Here is an 18,647-nt window from a genome sequence, read left to right on the forward strand (position 1 = left end):
GTCCCCCTGTGTTTTTTAACAGCCATGGGGCTCTGAAACCTAAATAATTGGCTGGCCTTTTTACAGCAGACATTTTGACCTGTCACAGTATAAATAATGCAGGCCTCTAAAAATTAAAATAAATGAGGTCAGAAGTCCATTTAGTTGCTTTAATGCACGCTGGTTCACTTTCACTCTGCCACGGTTTATTGAGACACTTGAACACAACACAGCCATTGTTAATATCAGTAACACCTGTGCTTTTCCTTACAGTGACAAGTCAAAAAGTCTGCTGTAAAACGGCTTATTGACAAGACTACTGAATAAAAACATTACATAAATATATGTAATTGATACATTTAGCGTTTTAAAAGCTTGTTCTTCTACAACAATGTTGTAATGTTACTGTCTGGACTCAATTTCAAAGATTTAGAGCACGTATTTATGATGTGTTCTTACCACGACAGTAGAGTAAATTGTATAAACTAAACACTACATGTTCATTATAGAGGAAACATTGTTTTAAATGTAAAGGAGTCATAAATGTATAAACATAATGCGACAATTTGTGAGTTGTGAGTTGGGAATAGGTCGACAATATTGTCCTCGTAGCTTGCCGTCTGTTGCCACGGTGATTATGACGCTCCAGTCTCGTTCAGATTAGCCAGTTTACCAACGTTAGCATTAGCTGGTAAAGCAACGGTTAGCTTGTTAATGTTATTAAACTAAGCCGAGGGAGTTATTGCTTACAGTCATGGCGTCTGTTTTAGATGCTCTCTGGGAGGACAGAGACGTTAGATTCGACATAACAGCACAGTAAGTTACTACCTAAATACTTGGGGATTATTTCACCATCGTACTAAGTAGCTAGCTAGTTAGCTCGGTTGAGCTAATTGGCTAACCTGAGGTAACGTCAGATAAATTTGCTAGTTGCTAATAAAAGACTGCAAGGTGTACCTGATAATTGTGTTCTGTCGTGATTTAAAAACTGTTTACGATAGCTCCATGCCACATTAGTCTTGTCGTAGGTTAGCGTTATCTTAATACTAGCATTACGGTATCCAGCTATGATACACGTAGCTAAATTAGCCTAGTCGATCACTGATCAATCTGACGATCCATCCTCTACACAGGCAGATGAAAACTCGTCCAGGAGAAGCACTAATAGACTGTCTGGACTCCATAGAAGACACAAAAGGAAACAACGGAGATCGAGGTTACTTGCTGTCTTGGATATTAAAGCTATCTGGGTTTTGTTCACCTAGTATGTGATAATGATGTCCACTGTTTCTGCAGGACGATTGTTGGTAACAAACCTGAGAATCATCTGGCATTCTTTGGCCCTGCCAAGAGTCAATTTGTGTGAGTACACCCTCATGGTTAAATGCATTCATTAATTTTACTGTAACAGTGTTGGTCTCCACCAGCAGCACATCAGCTGAATATTTCTGCCCTCTCTTGGAGATTCAAGGCATTTAATGATCTTATTAAATGGTATTATGTGAATAACTTAAGTTGATTTTAACAGTTTTTATTGTGGGTGTAATGACTTTACTGTGCAACCTTCACTTCATTTAGTTTTCTTTTGTGCTTAAACCTCAAGTAAATCTAAAGCTCCTGTGAATGACCATTGCCACCAATTTCAGAATAATCCAATAGAAAACAGACTTCTACCACTTGATGACATGAAGCTGATATCTAGATATCATCATATATGCTGTATGTTCAGTCAGTTTTATTTTAAAGTGTTTCAATGAATGAGCAGTACAAGTGTTATTGAGTGCTTTAAGATAATAACGAAAAGCATTCAGAGAAACACAGGACACCATTAAAAGACATTATATCAGAGATCTGAGTGTGGTTTGTGTCTTGAGGTTCCCTACTTTGAGTGTTTGCATTTCAGTAAATGCCAACAAACTACAGAGGCATGATCACTGGATGAAGTCAAGTGTGGAACCATTTGAAAAATTCTAACCATCTTAAATGAAAATCTATTATTTATTTCAGCTGTGGGTTACAACTCCATCATCAACATCACAACAAGGACAGCTAACTCAGTAAGTAAACTTTTGTTCTATTAATTATTTTAATATCTCATTATTTCAAACCCAGAGTATTTGTTCATAATCCTTTTACATTTCCTCACACAGACATACTGTATTGCCCAAAATTTGTGTCAAATATGTTGAGTATTTTTATTCACAAGTTTTAAAGTGGAAAAACTGTTTTAGTTTAATCCATATAAGGACAACACCAATCACCGCAGCATTGTTTCAGCATACATGCAATTGAAGTTCATAATAAATGAAGAACTGAATAAATGTGATAAAGGCAGACAAACTTACAAATTTATTTACTAATTGCTATTTTCCCAGAAATTAAGAGGCCAAACTGAAGCACTCTACATCTTGACAAAGTCCAACAACACAAGATTTGAGTTTATTTTCACAAATGTGGTTCCGGGAAGTCCACGGCTCTTTACCTCCGTCATTGCAGTCCACAGGTAAAACAGTTCTGAGGGAGTGTTAAATTCTTTGCCTGCATTCTACATAAACTGTATGTCCTACTAATTATGTTGTAAATGTTTCGTTTTGTCACAGGGCCTATGAGACATCTAAAATGTACAGGGACCTGAAATTGCGAGCTGCTCTCATTCAAAATAAGCAGCTGAGACTCCTGCCCAGGGAGCAAGTGTATGATAAAATTAATGGAGTTTGGAATTTGTCTAGTGATCAGGTAGGGATACTTTGAAAGTGTCTGTTGACATGATTTTTCTTGATTTTGCATTTTTTATTTTACTTGATGTACAAACCTACTTAGAGTTTCCCTAACACTATTCAGACTAACACTAAACTAGCTCTACATAGCTTATCAAGAGGAGTTGCATTTTATTGAATTACCCAAATGTATTAAGATGTGCGTACATTCTGTTATCATTATGCTCAAGTTTTTAATGAGCGGTACAGTTCTATGAAGTGTTATTAACAATCTAACAAGTGGTTTTACTCCTTTAAATACATTGCTAAAAGTCCACATCTAACACAGGTCACTCTTTATATTTGATGTGATTAGTTTGTTGCAATATGAGTAACTAAGTTCCTTTTCTGTCTTTTAGGGCAACCTTGGAACTTTCTTTATCACGAATGTTCGAATTGTGTGGCATGCCAATATGAATGAGAGCTTCAATGTCAGCATTCCTTACCTTCAGATTGTAAGTACAATACATTAAATAACATTATCTAACTAATCCCCACTTTCCACCTGACTTATCAATTAAATGGGCAAAATGAGTGTACTGTTCTGTATTGCAAATATATTTGCATTTTTGATTGGTTCTAATAAACCGGATTTTCCCTTTCTCTTTTTTTTTGGTTGCCTAATTCATGGTGCAAAATGTTTTGAGACTTGTCCTCAAAAATTATGCAAAATTTCAATGGCAGTAATAACATGACCAGATACTGTAATGTAGTATTTATAACTTGGGCTTGTCCTCAAAATTGTTATGTACCAGACCCGTTTTACATAATGTCATAACAAACATACACAATATCTATTATGTTCTCAGGAACTCCTCTGTAAGAGGTGAACACTGTTTGGTTGTTAAAGTGCAGAATGGACTTTCAGTACAGTACATCAATAAGAACAATAAAAGAGACCCAGTGACAGTATAAGCCATCTTTAGGTTGGTATAATGAGGCATTTGTTTAGTGACTCATCTCTGCAGCACTGCAGCTCTTCTTGTTATAACAGGTGGTGTTTTTAAAATTGAGATGGTTACACTTGAGTCCTAAACAGACACTGTTGTAGCCTTGCATGTGAGGTGTAACTAATGATCTTGTTTGTATTGTCAAATCATGTATTGTGTCTCTTTCCATTTGAGATTGTGTATTTTATTTTATTTTTTTATGTTTCTTCCCCTTGAAGTGGTCCATCAGAATTAGAGACTCAAAGTTCGGCTTGGCTTTGGTGATAGAGAGTTCACGCCAGGTAAAGGTTTTTCTCCTGCTGTCTGAACTGATCCCAGTGTAATGATTTAATACTTTTAATATGAGTGCGTGTGATAAACAATTATACTTTTGTTTTTAGAGCGGTGGCTATGTGCTCGGGTTTAAGATTGACCCTGTGGATAAGCTTCAAGATGCACTTAAGGAAATCAACTCACTGCATAAGGTGTACTCCGCCAACCCCATCTTCGGAGTGGACTATGAAATGGAAGAAAAGGTAGGCGTGTGCATAAAGATAGAATCAATGTCCCTAAATACATCAACTGTATAACCTTGACGCATGTCAGAAAAAGTGAACTGTTAAAGCTGCAAACAAACTTTACAATATATCTTTTAAATATTTTTGAATTATTGTGTCATTCTCACAGCTAAATTTTTGTATCTACAGTCCTGTAGTTGTTTTGAATACTCCATTGTAGCTGGCCTTTTTTTTACCAGTTCAGCCGATCTTGTTGTCATAGCGCTGTTTGTCCCAACATTGATTTCAGCCCCAGCCACTGGAGGAGCTGACAGTAGAGCAGCCTCCTGATGATGTTGAAATTGAGCCTGACGAGCAGACCGATGCTTTCACTGTGAGTTTCACTCATCACTCCTCTGGGAATCAATGGTTTACTTTTCAGACTCTCAGAATAGCTGCCAGCTAATGCCCACCAGTGTAATGAACAAACATGAATTGATGTTGCCTAGTGCTCATGTTTGTAGGGAGCGGTGCTCATCAGACAACAATAACCTGTTAGTACAGACATGTCACCTTTTTTTTTAATGAAATGTCTCAACTTTTGTGTGTGTTGCTTGTCCACAGGCTTACTTTGCTGATGGAAATAAGGTAAGGTCTCATATTTGATTATATCAGCAGCTATAACTGTCAAATATGTTGCACAATATGTTGTGTTTTAATTCTTTTTTTTTTTTATTGTTCCAAAGCAACAAGACCGTGAAGCAGTTTTCTCTGAGGAGCTGGGCCTCGCCGTTGAGAAGCTGAAGGATGGCTTCACACTTCAAGGACTGTGGGAAGTCATGGGCTGAAATAATGTGAAATAATAAACAAGACGCAACTCAAAATTAGACTAAAAAGACGGGGTGCTGGATCCTTAGTGTAGGTAGTCAAAAAAGAAAGGCGAGGACAGCACTTCAGATTGATTGTTTAATATTGGCACGCAGACGTTTCAGGTAAGACGCCCCTCTACCCTGTACTTCTAGCCCCGTACAGTCAGCTGGGATAGGCACCAGCCCTCCTGGGACCCTAAATAGGATAAGCGGGTGTATTTATTTATAGGTCAGGTCAAAGGTTGTACAGTTTATAGATAGATACTTTTTTATGAAAAGTTCAGGACGTATTTATTGTGAGGATATTAAAACCTTTCTTGTAATGACTAGACTGTGGATTATAATGCAGTTTGTACTGTTTTAAGTAAATAAATGTATTTAAACAGATAATGGAGAGTACATTTTTTAACATTTCAGGAACATGAATGCAGTACGTTTGTACTGTATCTAACACAAGATTAACTTTTATGTGGAAAGAACACAATGATCTCAGGCTTAATGCATAACTGCAGAAGGTGGTGAAGTATTTTAAAAATTCTAGAAGAGGACAAACTGTCCCCCCCATGGCAGCAGCTGTTCACTGACCCCTGTCACATCGTTAGGTAACTCCCCTGTGGATGTGTCACCAACAAATACTGAATCACACTGTAGTGAAGTGATCATTACTATCAGTGACTTGTGACTCACTCCACATGTAGATGTCTCTAGAATAAACAGGATTGTGGTAAATGCCTAGTATGTGAACACAAGGTGCTGGATCAGATCGTTCTGCCGTCATGTTGAGTGTAAAACATTATATTTAGCCCCATAAGATATGAAGCAAAATGAAAAGAGCAGAGGTTATTTTTGTGTGACCATACAACAATGTTGTTACTTATCACTAGGGTGACAGGGTTTCACAGTTGTTTTTACTCCGTGACAGCTGTGTGAGCTCTCTGCTTTGGCCAACCTGAATTCTTCATGGATGGGGTGGATGGCTATATTTAGAGGGGGCACGGTTATATTGAAGTGGCTTCAGACCTGGCCGCCTATAGTTCTTTTTCCTCACCAGCCTGGACAGTCTGTCGTGATCCCTTCCATCCACTTCCTGTCCTAGCAGAATGGATCCCCAAAGCATGAAGGAAGATCTCCGTCTATTTCAGAGCACCTTGCTTCAGGATGGACTCAAAGAGCTCCTCAATGAAAATAAGCTCATCGATTGTATCCTAAAGGTCGGAGACCAAAGCATCCCCTGCCATCGGCTCATCCTGGCAGCTTGCAGTCCTTATTTCCGGGAGCTGTACTTCTCCACAGACGGCAAGGAAACGGAACAAATGGAGGTTGTTCTGGAGAACCTGGATCCCAATATTATGGAGTCGATTGTAAATTACATGTACTCAGCAGAGATTGACATCAATGACAACAACGTGCAGGACATTTTGACCGCCGCCAACCGCTTCCAGATCCCCTCAGTGTTCACAGTTTGTGTGAATTATCTCCAGAAGAAGCTGTCAAAGCAAAACTGCCTTGCCATCTACAGGCTGGGACTGATGCTGAACTGCGCCAGACTGGCAATGGCGGCTAGAGATCACATCGCAGATCGGTTTGAGATCTTATCGAAGGAAGAGGACTTCTTAGAGCTTGCCCCACCCGAACTCTTTGCCATTATCGGAGCAGATAGGTTGAATGTAGAAAAAGAGGAGGTAGTGTTTGAGACCCTCATGAGGTGGATCAGGAAAGACAAAGAGAAGCGTGTGAAATCCTTAGAGGAGGCCTTTGAGTGCATTCGCTTCCGTTTACTCCCGCAGAAGTATTTCAAGGAGAAGGTGGAGAAGGATGACCTCATTAAGAGCAATCCTGAGCTTGTCAAAAAAATCAAAGTTATAAAGGAAGCTTTTGCAGGTAAGTTGCCTGAAAAGAAGAAGGGAGAAGATGACGAGGAAGGAGAGGAGGGAAAGTTGCCAGGCTATCTGAGCGATAACCGCAGATTTGGCATGTATACCAGAGACGTGGTTCTGATGATCAATGACACTGCTGCTGTGGCCTATGATGCCCAGGAGAATGAATGTTCGCTTGCTGCGATGACGGAGCAGATCCCCCGCAACCACGTCAGTCTGGTATCAAAGAAGAACAACCTGTATGTGTTGGGAGGATTGTTTGTAGACGAAGAGGACAAAGAAAACCCACTGCAGTGTTACTTCTACCAGGTATAGAAATGTCATTTACATTGTAGATGTACTGAACACATCCAAGGGTGCCCCTAGAAATCATGCTTCTATTATGCTGTTGATGTATGCTAGAGATGAAGAATTGCATAGTGACACAATTTGGTTTCTTGTTTTACAATTAATATTACAAATTACCTGATGTGCACAGACTAAAATCAGTTCAGTCATTTTTCCCCACAAAAACTCAACACATTCTCACTCTGACCTCGTCACATATTGACATTTGGTCATGGACTTTCCACGTCCAGATACGATGTAAAAGGTACCCTGGGTGTGTTGGATGTTGGTATTCTGGGTTGCTATGTAAAGTTCTGCCCATTACACGCATTGTCCTCTTTCAAAATAAATACTACGTCAGTAGGAAAAAGGACAGGGTTTGACTTTAGAATCTTAGGGGACACAAACTCCGCTCTCCCAGTTGAAGGCCGGTGTTTGTCGGATTCACCCAACACCCCTCCTACCCACCCTACTCGGACTTTCGCCGCCTTAACTTTCGTTCTTGTCCCGCCATGTTTCCCCCTGACACTGCCGAGCACCGTTAAACTATAATGGCGACCGGCTGCATATCATGCCGACGTTAAAGGACGCCTTTTTTGTCAGTGTCTGACGCCCCAAGTCACTGCCCAAGCGCTTGATTTTGACAACTTTGGAGTGAGACCGGGTTGAAAAATCCAGTTTTAATGTGTTATGTGATTTATTGTTCCACAATAGGCTGGTTGCCCTTTTCCTTAAGAAGACAAATATGCAGCTTTAACTTGAAGTGCATTAATTGTAAGGAATAAGACATTTAACAGGAACAAGCCTTGTCAAGTTTAGGGGAGACTCGTAGGCACCCTAAGAACCAGTTTTCATTCAGATATCTTGAGGTGAGAATTCAAAGGACAGCTTTGAAAATGGCCATGCAGTTGTTCACTCGCCAAAATTTTGCCTAAATTTGGACCGTTATTTAGCCCCCTTCCCAGCAAGGTAGTGGTTGGCATAATATGGTTGGTACCAATGGATGCCTCAGGTCATCTAGTTTCACAAGACACCATTACTTTTGCACCATATTTTAAAAAGGGTGTGCCACAGCCTCTTTAAGACAGTAATGTCAGCCTACAATTATTTTCATCGGGGAGCCAACAATTGTATTAGGGGGCCATGGCCCTTCCTTGGGGGCACCACTGAACACAACAAATGTATATCCCTCAGTTTGTGTCTTTCAAATGTCTTACAATGTGTCTTTCAGTTGGACAGTCTCTCTTCTGAATGGATCGCTCTGCCACCCATGCCCTCCCCCAGGTGTTTGTTTGCCATGGGGGAATTTGACAACCTACTGTTTGCTGTCGCAGGAAAAGATTTACAGTCCAACGATTCTCATGACACTGTGATGTGCTATGACACTGAGTAAGTTCAGTACGCCAGCAATTTTGGATGCATTCATGCAGTAGATTCTCTGTTGAAACCACTGGTGTCTATTTACTGTTTTAATACTGTTTATATGCCCTTTTCTAGAAAAATGAAATGGTCTCAAGTAAAAAATTTGCCTGTGAGTATCCACGGCCACTGTGTGGTGTCTGAGAACGGCCTGGTGTACTGTATCGGAGGAAAAACAGATGACAAGTAAGACTGCAATGCCAAAACATTTTAAGTCAAACTATGATTTTCACATGACATTAACCCTTCTCTGGATTCATTCTGTCTTACTGGTAAAGTAAAGCAACCAATAAGATGTTTGCATACAACCACAAGAGGTCAGAGTGGAAGGAGGTGGCTTCCATGAAGACACCCAGATCCATGTTTGGGGCAGTTATCCACAAAGGGATGATTATCGTCGCTGGGGGAGTCAATGAGGATGGCCTCACAGGTTCATGTGAAGCTTACGACTTTGGAACCAACAAGTACGTGCTTTTGTTATTACGATTTGTACAGGAGCGTCAAAGTGTTAAGCATGACATATCAAAATTTACTGCATAACGATAAGTGAAAGCAAAAAACATGTCTATTTCCACTTATAATCAGTGGTCTCAATCTTTGTTGTGAGCAGTTAAACCAAAAAGTGTTCTCTCATCCTCAGATTACTTCATCTTAAGATGAGAAAGCATCCAGAAAAAGCACGAATGAGATTTAGTGAGTCATAAATTGTGCACCTTGTTTCAGGTGGGCACCCTTCACAGATTTCCCCCAGGAGAGGAGCTCACTCAACCTGGTGAGCTGTGGAGGGCAGCTGTATGCTGTAGGAGGCTTCGCCATAGTGGAGAACGAGAACAAAGAATGTGCTCCCACTGAAATCATCGACATTTGGCAGTATGTGTTTATTGTGTTGCATTTTAGGACAGTGTCATCTTGTGTACCTTCTGTCTTCTTACAGTGCATTACAGTGACATGTTCTAATTTTCTCACCAGGTATGAAGATGACAAGAAACAATGGAGTGGCATGATCAGAGAGATGCGTTACGCAGCTGGAGCATCCTGTGTATCCATGCGCCTGAATGTAGCCAGAATGCCCAAACTGTAGTCCAGGGACATGAGAGGGACTTTGACTTTACTGCTGTAGGCAAGAATATTATGTAAATGCTCTAATGTAGTGGCTCCTTGTTGTCATGTAGCATTTTAACATATCAGAAACCTTTGCCTGTTCTGTGAGTGTTTTAATAAAATGTATTATGGTTTTATTTGGCTTATTTCTGTTGTTTTAACTAGACTTTGTTGTTTTTGATGTTCTAGGCAAATCTCGTTGAGAATTTGCTACTTCCACCCATTAAATACAAATATGAACTTGTAAATGGACTGCACTTGAATAGTGCTTTTCTAGTCTTCCGACCACTCAAAGCGCATTTTACACCACGTCACATTGACCCATTCACACACTAATGACTGAGACTATCATACATGGTGCCACCTGCCACTCAGCAGCCATTCATCTGCACTCACACACCAATGGAACAGCCATCAGGGGCAATTTGGGGTCTTCTGATTAGTGGATGACCCACTTTACCTGTGAGCCCCAGCTACCTGGGGTTTGCATAGAAATTCATGTTTTTGCTTTAAGTCAATTGCAACAGGTACCTTGTACCTCTTCAGTTTAAAATATCATCTACCACAGGCTCACTGTGTCTATTCGGCATTTTCCATTGTTGTTTTCAAGCGATAGTTTTTAAAAAAAGGCAAATAACAACATTATTCAGGACCAGAAATATTGTGGCCCTGTGCATGTTCATAACAAATTTCATTTTACACGTTTTTATACTGCTCTGTGAGAAAAGTCACCAGCCAGAACATATTAAATTGACTAAACGGTTCAGTTATTAAATGTCAAGGTCTTGATTTTAAGATCCTTCGTATGTCTCACCTTCAAGGCAGCGTGTTATACATGATAGCCAGAAATGTGAAACTTCACTCTGCAATTCAGAATATCCCATTCATGTTTGATACACAATTAAAAAAAAGATAACAAAGCTTTGTATTTTATTTAAAATACTCATTTTAATACAAAAAGCCATAATATATAGTCTCACTTAACATGAATGAGGTAAATTCATGTCAACTTTACGCTCAATGACTAAAAATAAAGAGCACTTGATGTATGTTAAACTGTTTTCTTAACTCTGTTCAGTCATTCAGCCTGAAATTCTCAGACTTATCTCACAGCTGTGTCAAAGCACTGAGTGTAACATTACTTCACTGTTCAATAAATAAGGCCTTCAAGAAGAAAGCTCTCTAAATATGTTCTTCTTCAGATATTCCTTCCAGGCGTCCGGTGTTGAAAGCTCCATAGAGTTCCATTCAAAGTGAGGGATCTGTAAAACACAAGTGATTCACTGTCTGTCTGAGTGTTGCTGACTTTTAAACCAAATCAGTGGAAGAGATGTACAATGCAATCTTCAATGATGTCATCTCACCTGCACCACACGGTATCCTAGAATTTCCAGGTGTCTTTTCTTCATCAGGGCTTCACCTTTCATGTGGTGAGAGTTCTTGCAGAAGGACCTTGAATCAAGGAAGTCCACAGCAACCCTGAGTGACGAGTAGAAACAGAATGTCAGAAACATTTAATTTCTGATTGGTCCACTGTAATTATTCATCTTTAATATCCATGTCTGATATATTGTTACCGCTGAGCTCCAGGTGGCAACTCATTCCTGATGTTTTCCACTGAGCCTGCCCCCCAGTGAACCTTTCCTCTGTCTGAGATCTGCAGCGTGCTGGGCTCGCTGTACGGCAACGGCTGCAGGTGTTTGTCCAGTATGCATTCAAAGTCTGAAAAGGCAAAGTATGGTCAAATTACACTTCTATCCTATTAATTTATTTTCTTTTAGTTTAAATAAACTCGTGTTCCTTGGATTTAAGAGTTATTACACGAAATGCATTCATATAAATTGAATAGATGCATTGAAAGTACAGGGGTTCCCATCATGTACGTTTATTTTTCTTCAGGTGCAGACTTTATCAGAATAGAAAAGAAAATTAGCCTTTAATACAGGGATAGAAAATCCCCAAATATTACTCACCTATGGTGTAAAAATATGGAGTGACAGTTTCTCCTCGAACATAGTTAATGCCCCCGAGAACTTCACTCAGCATTTTGTGGATTTGCTGCTGCACAGGACTCAAAGAGCCGTTCCCTGAAAACATTTTGTCACACAGATTTATTTGAATTCCATTTTCCCACCTAAACCAGAAATTGTTTATTGGTGCATATTTATTTTGTACCTTTCTTTTGCAACTGCTGGCAGTAGCGCTCATGAAACCATGGCACCTGGAACTCGGGACACTCTAGACACACGGCACGGTTGAGCTCCATGAGGCGCAATCTGGTCCGCATGTTGAGGGTATCAGGTAGAGCTGTGAGGACGACAGTTACATTAGTTCTACTGAAGGGTAAAGTCTTCACATTTTAAAGGGAATATTTTGCTACCGATTCAAATTATCAATTATATTACACATTTGCAAGTAAAGTGGGGGCATACTTTCCAGTTGGGCATCCAGCTTTCCCAGAAAATCTATACTGAAGATTTCTCTGGCTAGCTCCTCAGGAAAACAGTCGGCCACAGCCAAAGTGTACGCCAGGAGAACTAGCAGATGTGGGTCAAAGGAGCCTGCAAACACAAGAGAGAAAGGTGTTAGTGTAAACTTATAATAAGAAAAAATTTAGTAACCATCTCGAGGTTCTAAGCTTCCACCAGCCAGTCAAGTTGCAGTTCACATCCATATCTGTCCAGACTCATATGTAGCCAAAAATGCTTTAAACATTGATGTTGCTGCAAAGAAGCCTTACATTCTAAGACGTGAATGTTTCACACACACATATTTCCCCCGGCAGCACAGAGGATCTATACAATCAGCACAGTTTCAAGGTGGGCACCCAAGATTAGTGTCACCAATTCAGCATTTGACCAAATAACTAACTCCTTCTGTTCCTGAGTGATGATATCAGGGAGTGGCCAGAGGTGTGTTTTAATATGATTTCACAGTGAAGCTGACCTTTGAGCTTTTGGGTAAAAGATACCATCACATCATCATTTTATTCTTTTAGACATTTGTGTAAAATGTTGTCATAATTAGCACAGGAATTCATGAATTATGGCCAAAAACGTGTTTGATGTGTGTGTTTGGTGACCTTTGATCACCAACATCTGATCAGTTAATCTTTGAATCTACGTGGACATTTGTGCCAGTTTGACTTATCAGACGTAGACTGCGGGTACAAGTCTGCCATTAGCTGTCTATACCAGCTGGCATTCTTCCTTCTCCATGAAAAAAGACGCTAAGAGCCTGAGTAAGCTGTGACTCATTGAATAAAATCCATGCTGAAGTCCAAAGATGCGTTTTATGATAACTTATTTAACAATCAACTGAGATAAGAAAGCAAAATGAGATGAAATGAAATATTATGTTGTGTGTGATTACGGTCAACAGAAAATATCGGCACCAAAACCTCACCCTCTTTGTCTAAAAGCTGCCACGCCAGTGAATGAACAGGTAAAATAATGTGAAAACACACCCACCCCAGGGCCAATTACTACCGGAGGTGAAAGTGACCACTAGAACATGTGCAGCCTAAACAAACAAATAAACAACAGAGGATAAATACACATTCTGGCTCCCACAGTCAGGGCACTGCAAGGTGACTGTGATTGGTTTAGAGAATTACAAACAAGCCAGAGCTTTTTAACCTATACAAGAATTATAATGGGTGCTTCCAGACCTTCCTCTAGTGCTGACACAGCGTAAGGTCTGGCTACGCAATGCCAGTTAGTTATTATGCCAAATGTAAGGAAATTCCCTTCAGGTGTTCCTGAGATACTGTTTTTAAGGGAACAGGACAGATGTGAGGTCAAAGTGAACTTGACCACCGAAGGCATTAAAATGTGTGAATTGACGGACTTACTGATGTGAGGAGTGAAGCGCTGAATACAAACATCATACAACTCGTCTGCTTGAACAGGGTCATAATTCAGGACAGTAAAGGGTAGCAGGGTGGCATATGTTGCTGAGTGGTGAATCTGAGGAATAATGAAGAAAAAGTACAGTTAATATCTGTTCAATTATTCCAGACTGAACATATTGTGAAGTCTCTGAGAGCACCTTGTCAATGTCTTTAATGACCACACTGGTGATCTGTTCCATCAGCGGAGGGCAGAGGTGATTTATCCTGGTTAAGAAGAGCGCCAACTCAGGCACATTGCTCCAGTTTATTTGGTCCATCATCCTCTTGAGCGTGGCCATCGACTCCTCCAGCAGCATTTCCTCAAACCACTCTCCTGAAATGTGCCTGAGCTCCTCCAGCACCAAGTCCAGCTGGTCGGCCGTTTGCAGCCGCTTGTGCCCGCAGTGCTTCAGGTTCTGCAGCAGACGCACGTACTTGCTGGGAGTGTTGTGGCGGTAGGAGGGATCGTTACGTATCCACTTGGCGACGGCAAAAGAAATAGTGTTGAGGTCACTGAGGCTGCACTGAGCCACCACCGCCTCCACCCGTGAGAGCATGGCTCCGTCAAGCCGCAGGTTGGGCAGCATGGAGAGAACACGAGTCAGCATGGTCACTTCGTAGGGGAAGACGCTGCGCTGCAAAAAGCTGCAAGATAAAGTAGAATCATCACTCTACATTATATTCATCAAAGAGAAAAGCCGTTGCTTAATGGAGCACTTACTTGGTCAAAATGCTTTTTAGTATACTGAAGAGTTCAGGGTTCTGGTACTGCAGCAGAAAAAGGGCTTGGCTGATTCTGGCCACCTCCACCGGCTTGTAGACATGAAGGTTCCGTTTTATCACCGCTGCAATTCTGCAAAATAATTTAGCAATAACTATAATTTACTCAATATTTAATAGACATTTATATACAAGTGGAGTCTATTTACAAAAACAGATAAAATACACATTATGATAAGAAGAATTCAGAATAAAATGAGTGGGAGATTTTACAATTAAAAAAAATAAACTTGTCTTCTCACTTGTGGTGAGACTTTGTCAGCTGCCACCTCCAAGGTCAAGAGTGAATTATCAACCTCAGTTTTTAAAGGTCCAGTGTGTAAGATTTAGTGCCATCTAGTGGTGAAGGTGCACAGCGAAAACTTCTCCCGTGTGCCGAGTGTGTAGGTGAGCTACAGTGGCCAACGCAAAAATGTGAATGGCTCTATCTAGAGTCAGTGTTTGTTTTGTCCGACTGTAAATGGCTCACTGTAATGCAACAAAACATGACAAGTCTCATTTTCAGGTGATTAACTAATTAAAACATATTTTGAATATAATTTCTGCCGACAGATGACCCTAAATCCTGCTCACTGGACCTTTAAGACAACATGAGTGAAAGATCCTTAAGGTGGAAATTTCAACATCTACAATTTCATGACAACTGGGCAACTGCATCTGCCAAGTAAGATGATGTGACATGCTCCTAAATGAGCCTGTTTCCACCATCAAGATTAAATATTCAACTTTACCTCAAAAATGTTGTCATTACTGCACTGACATGGCAATATTGATAAATCTGCAATAAGCTGACATTGGTCGATATACTGGCTGCACTTCTTAAGTTATGGAGGTGCTATATGGTGAAGATGTGAACTCACTTGTTCAGTAAGCTAAGATTCCTGCTCTGTATCTCCTCCAGAGCTTCAGCTACAGCGAGAGCCTGATGTGCAGTGAGCTCGTCCGCCAACAGGAGGGCAGTGTTCTCCAACCTGAGAGGGAGGAAACCACATTAGAGATGTGTTACTCTCAAGAATTGCGGTAAAGGGTTCAAATTCCACTCACAGATCCCTCTAATGACAAAGATACGAACCCTTCTCTGATCTCCTGACTGGCCATCGGAGCCAGTGCGACAAACAGTTTGGTGAAGGAGAAGGAATCCGTGCTTGAATCAATCAGCTCTGTCAGTCTCTGTTTGACAGCCAGCCTGAAGTCACAGTTGTTGAACTGCAGGGACTGATACAGACCCAAAATGATGCTGATGTTTTCTGCGTCCAGTCTGGGAATGTTGCTCAGGATGATCTTGTTGCACTTCTCCAGCAGAGGCCGGTAACTGTACTTGATGTTGCGCAGGAACTGTACCAATCTCCGTGGGTTGTTGTAATTTGAGGGATCCATGTTGTCCAGGAGTTGATCTGCCCTGCTGATGAGCGCATCCCGAAGCCGGGGAGACACCAGAGATGATATGCTGATCATCAGTGTAGTTAGGATCCTGGGAAAACATGACCGCAGAGTCAATATACACTATTTGATTATATATTTGTTGTTTGATTATGTCTGTCTCATGACCGACCTGGCATCATCGATGGACGACAACCTCTGATCCACAATACTGGTGATGTGGCCCATTAGAGGACTGTGGTGAAGGTGCTGATCATTTAGGCAGATGGAAAACTTGGACAGGGAAGCCAACGGAAATCTGCAAAAATCCACATTCATGTAACATCTCATTAGTGCTGAAGCAATTCAACAAAAACTCAGACAAGTTTGATACTAATTTATCTTTATAGAATCTTATAGAATCTCTAAAAAACGCAAAACATGTGCTGCTGCTTTTCTTTTATATATATATATATACACACACACACACACACACACATATATATATATACACACACACACACATATATATATACACACACACACACACACACACACATATATATATATATATATATATATATATATATATATATATATATATATATATATATAACACTGTACATCTTATGTTTTTTGGTTAAGGACTGCTTGAAACAACACACTTCACTGCTAGGTTTTGAGAAATTTTGAGGCCCATTTTCCACTTTTTTTGGGCATTTTATAGACTTCGTAATTATTTAATTAATTTTTGAAAAAACAGATTATTATAGTCGCAGCTCAAAAGAAGAGATGCAATCATACCGGTCTATTCTGAGCCATGCTTCTGAAACCAACTGCTGAACAAGAGAATCATGTGGGTCCACATTCAACCTAAAAGATGGACAATACATACAATATGTTATCATTACTATATTATAATTCAAACACACAACTCTAAAACTGATTGTGTCTGTATCTTAATGTACCTGAGGAAAGTGTAAAGCATGTCGACCAACATTAAATCATCCATAAGAGAAATTTTGTTCTCTGCCAAAACCCGGAGGGTCAAGAACTGTGGGTGGCTCTTGATGAGCTCCACAGTCCTGAGCATTTGGGGCTTCTCTCTCTGAAACTGCCACAGCATCCCCACAGCTCTGCTGACATGGTTCACCGTGAGCTTGGCCCTGTTCTTGCCCACCACATCAAACACCTGGTCTTCAGCAGAGCAAACCCGCAGCTGCTCCAGAACCTGGTCTCGGGTCACTGCTCCCTCGTGGAAGAACCTCCGAAGGGAGGAATGCGCACACCGGAGCCGAAACATCTCCACAGATCTGGGCTCAGATTAAGTTTGCACTGAGGTCTCCATTGTGCCAACACAGTGTCCCTACTGGAGCACCTCAATGTCAAAGCAACAGACAGCCAGATGGGATCACACCAACAAAACTGCAGGCTTGAGGTAGTGGATTTTAGGTGCTCCTTCAGGGACCTGAAGAATAACACACAAACACACACAAGAAAAACATTATTTTAACCTGTGTCACAGTGTCACAATTCTGTTTGGTTACAAGTTAAACTGAGTGTACAATAAAAATTTAGTTAGTTCAGTGTGACATGCTGACCTCTGGTTCAGACGGTTTCATCTCACAAACAGCTCAAATCAGAGATTTCATGTGACTTTCCTCCAGAGTACCACTACATTGAAGTGAGCTACCGGCAGCTAAGTTCAGTTTGCTAACACGATATTCACGTGCATGGACAAACAATCCACTAAAATGACTAACAACGCCAGATAACACCTGCTAGCTGGGTTCTTAGCTAGATTTACCTAGATTATAGCGATTCAAACATTATATATACAGCACAAATAGAATATGTCATTAAAACCGCTGATTCAAAGTCAAAATTACCCAGCATGTGTGGTACACAATTTCACTTCCGTAGCCAGTGACGTAACGATTTTGGGGATTTTTGAAACCCTGGGTTTTGCCTTACAGGCAGGCTACAGCTCATGTAAATGTGGTCGAGAGCGTTCTTCCCAGCCTATATACTTTGCAAAAAAAAAAAATCTTTTATTGTGTTTGCGTCACTCAGAAAAAAAACAGACAGCAACTTTACAAGTCCCTGTTTCACTATCAACGGTTGCTACTTCAGAACTCCAGAAAAATTACACACAGAGATGCAACAACTTCCAACAAACTTGTTTTAATAAATAAATAAATACCATTTTTATAAAGCATTTTTGGTTTTTGGAAATTAAATATACTATTACTCAGTTGTTAAAATAACATCACATTGTATGAAGAGCATGTTATGATTTGTATAGGACTTGAAACTCAAAGTTCAGGACTTGGGAATTGACCTGGTACTTGCATGCTTGAATCAGGATTTGAGTTGGGATTTCCTTGTCTTGACTAGGGACTTGACTTGGGACTTAATGTCATTCTTTACTGGGGACTCGACTCAGGACATACCTTGGGACCTGTTGTCAGTCTTGACTTGGGACTTCCCTGTCTTGACCAGAGACTTGACTCAGGACTTGTCATTCTTGGCTTGGGACTTCCCTGTCTTGACTGGAGACTTGTCAGTCTTGACTTGGGACTTGATAAGAGACTTCCCTGTCTTGACTCAGGACTTGACTTGGGACTTAATATCAGTCATGACTTGGTACTTGACACCAGACTTGACTTGGGACTTGTCGGTCTTGACACAGAACTTCCCTGACTTGGGACTTGACTCTGGACTTGTCAGTCTTGACTTGGGACTTGAGTTGAGACTTCCCTGTCTTGACTCAGGACTTGACTGGGGACTTAATATCAGTCATGACATGGGACTTGACACCGGACTTGACTTGGGACTTATTGTCAGTCTTGACACAGGACT

At 40.6% G+C, this 18,647-nt stretch overlaps 3 protein-coding genes across 4 annotated transcripts; 2 read left to right on the forward strand and 1 right to left on the reverse strand.

Moving 5' to 3' along the window:
- The first annotated feature begins 610 nt into the window (after positions 1-610).
- bbs5 (Bardet-Biedl syndrome 5) lies at positions 611-5,415 on the forward strand. The gene is made up of 12 exons (XM_033617110.2): positions 611-795; positions 1,113-1,195; positions 1,276-1,341; positions 1,987-2,036; positions 2,355-2,482; positions 2,580-2,715; positions 3,095-3,190; positions 3,904-3,966; positions 4,066-4,200; positions 4,472-4,555; positions 4,786-4,809; positions 4,908-5,415. The coding sequence occupies exons 1-12, from the start codon at positions 734-736 to the stop codon at positions 5,007-5,009; spliced, it is 1,029 nt and encodes a 342-aa protein (XP_033473001.1). The 5' UTR covers positions 611-733; the 3' UTR covers positions 5,010-5,415.
- A 636-nt stretch (positions 5,416-6,051) lies between these two features.
- Positions 6,052-9,891, forward strand: klhl41a (kelch-like family member 41a). Its single transcript, XM_033618018.2, has 6 exons — positions 6,052-7,216; positions 8,466-8,623; positions 8,732-8,839; positions 8,932-9,117; positions 9,377-9,523; positions 9,623-9,891. Exons 1-6 carry the CDS (start codon positions 6,131-6,133, stop codon positions 9,732-9,734), a joined length of 1,797 nt encoding a protein of 598 aa, XP_033473909.2. The 5' UTR covers positions 6,052-6,130; the 3' UTR covers positions 9,735-9,891.
- Positions 9,689-17,730, reverse strand: fastkd1 (FAST kinase domains 1). 2 transcript variants are annotated; one of them, XM_033618017.2, is made up of 15 exons: positions 17,675-17,730; positions 16,754-17,253; positions 16,590-16,658; positions 15,979-16,104; positions 15,499-15,897; positions 15,287-15,397; positions 14,368-14,499; positions 13,805-14,291; positions 13,608-13,722; positions 12,187-12,315; positions 11,930-12,061; positions 11,728-11,841; positions 11,332-11,476; positions 11,119-11,233; positions 9,689-11,016 (listed from the first exon to the last, which is right to left on the reverse strand). In XM_033618017.2, the coding sequence occupies exons 2-15, from the start codon at positions 17,086-17,088 to the stop codon at positions 10,921-10,923; spliced, it is 2,505 nt and encodes an 834-aa protein (XP_033473908.2). In that variant the 5' UTR covers positions 17,089-17,253; positions 17,675-17,730; the 3' UTR covers positions 9,689-10,920. The 2 variants fall into 2 exon arrangements, with proteins under 2 accessions (XP_033473908.2, XP_033473907.2); XM_033618016.2 differs by having other exon boundaries at positions 17,387-17,709.
- Positions 17,731-18,647: the final 917 nt, after the last annotated feature.

This window comes from Epinephelus lanceolatus, chromosome 14 (genome assembly GCF_041903045.1).
Source record: "Epinephelus lanceolatus isolate andai-2023 chromosome 14, ASM4190304v1, whole genome shotgun sequence".
In the NCBI taxonomy this organism is placed as follows: domain Eukaryota; kingdom Metazoa; phylum Chordata; class Actinopteri; order Perciformes; family Serranidae; genus Epinephelus; species Epinephelus lanceolatus.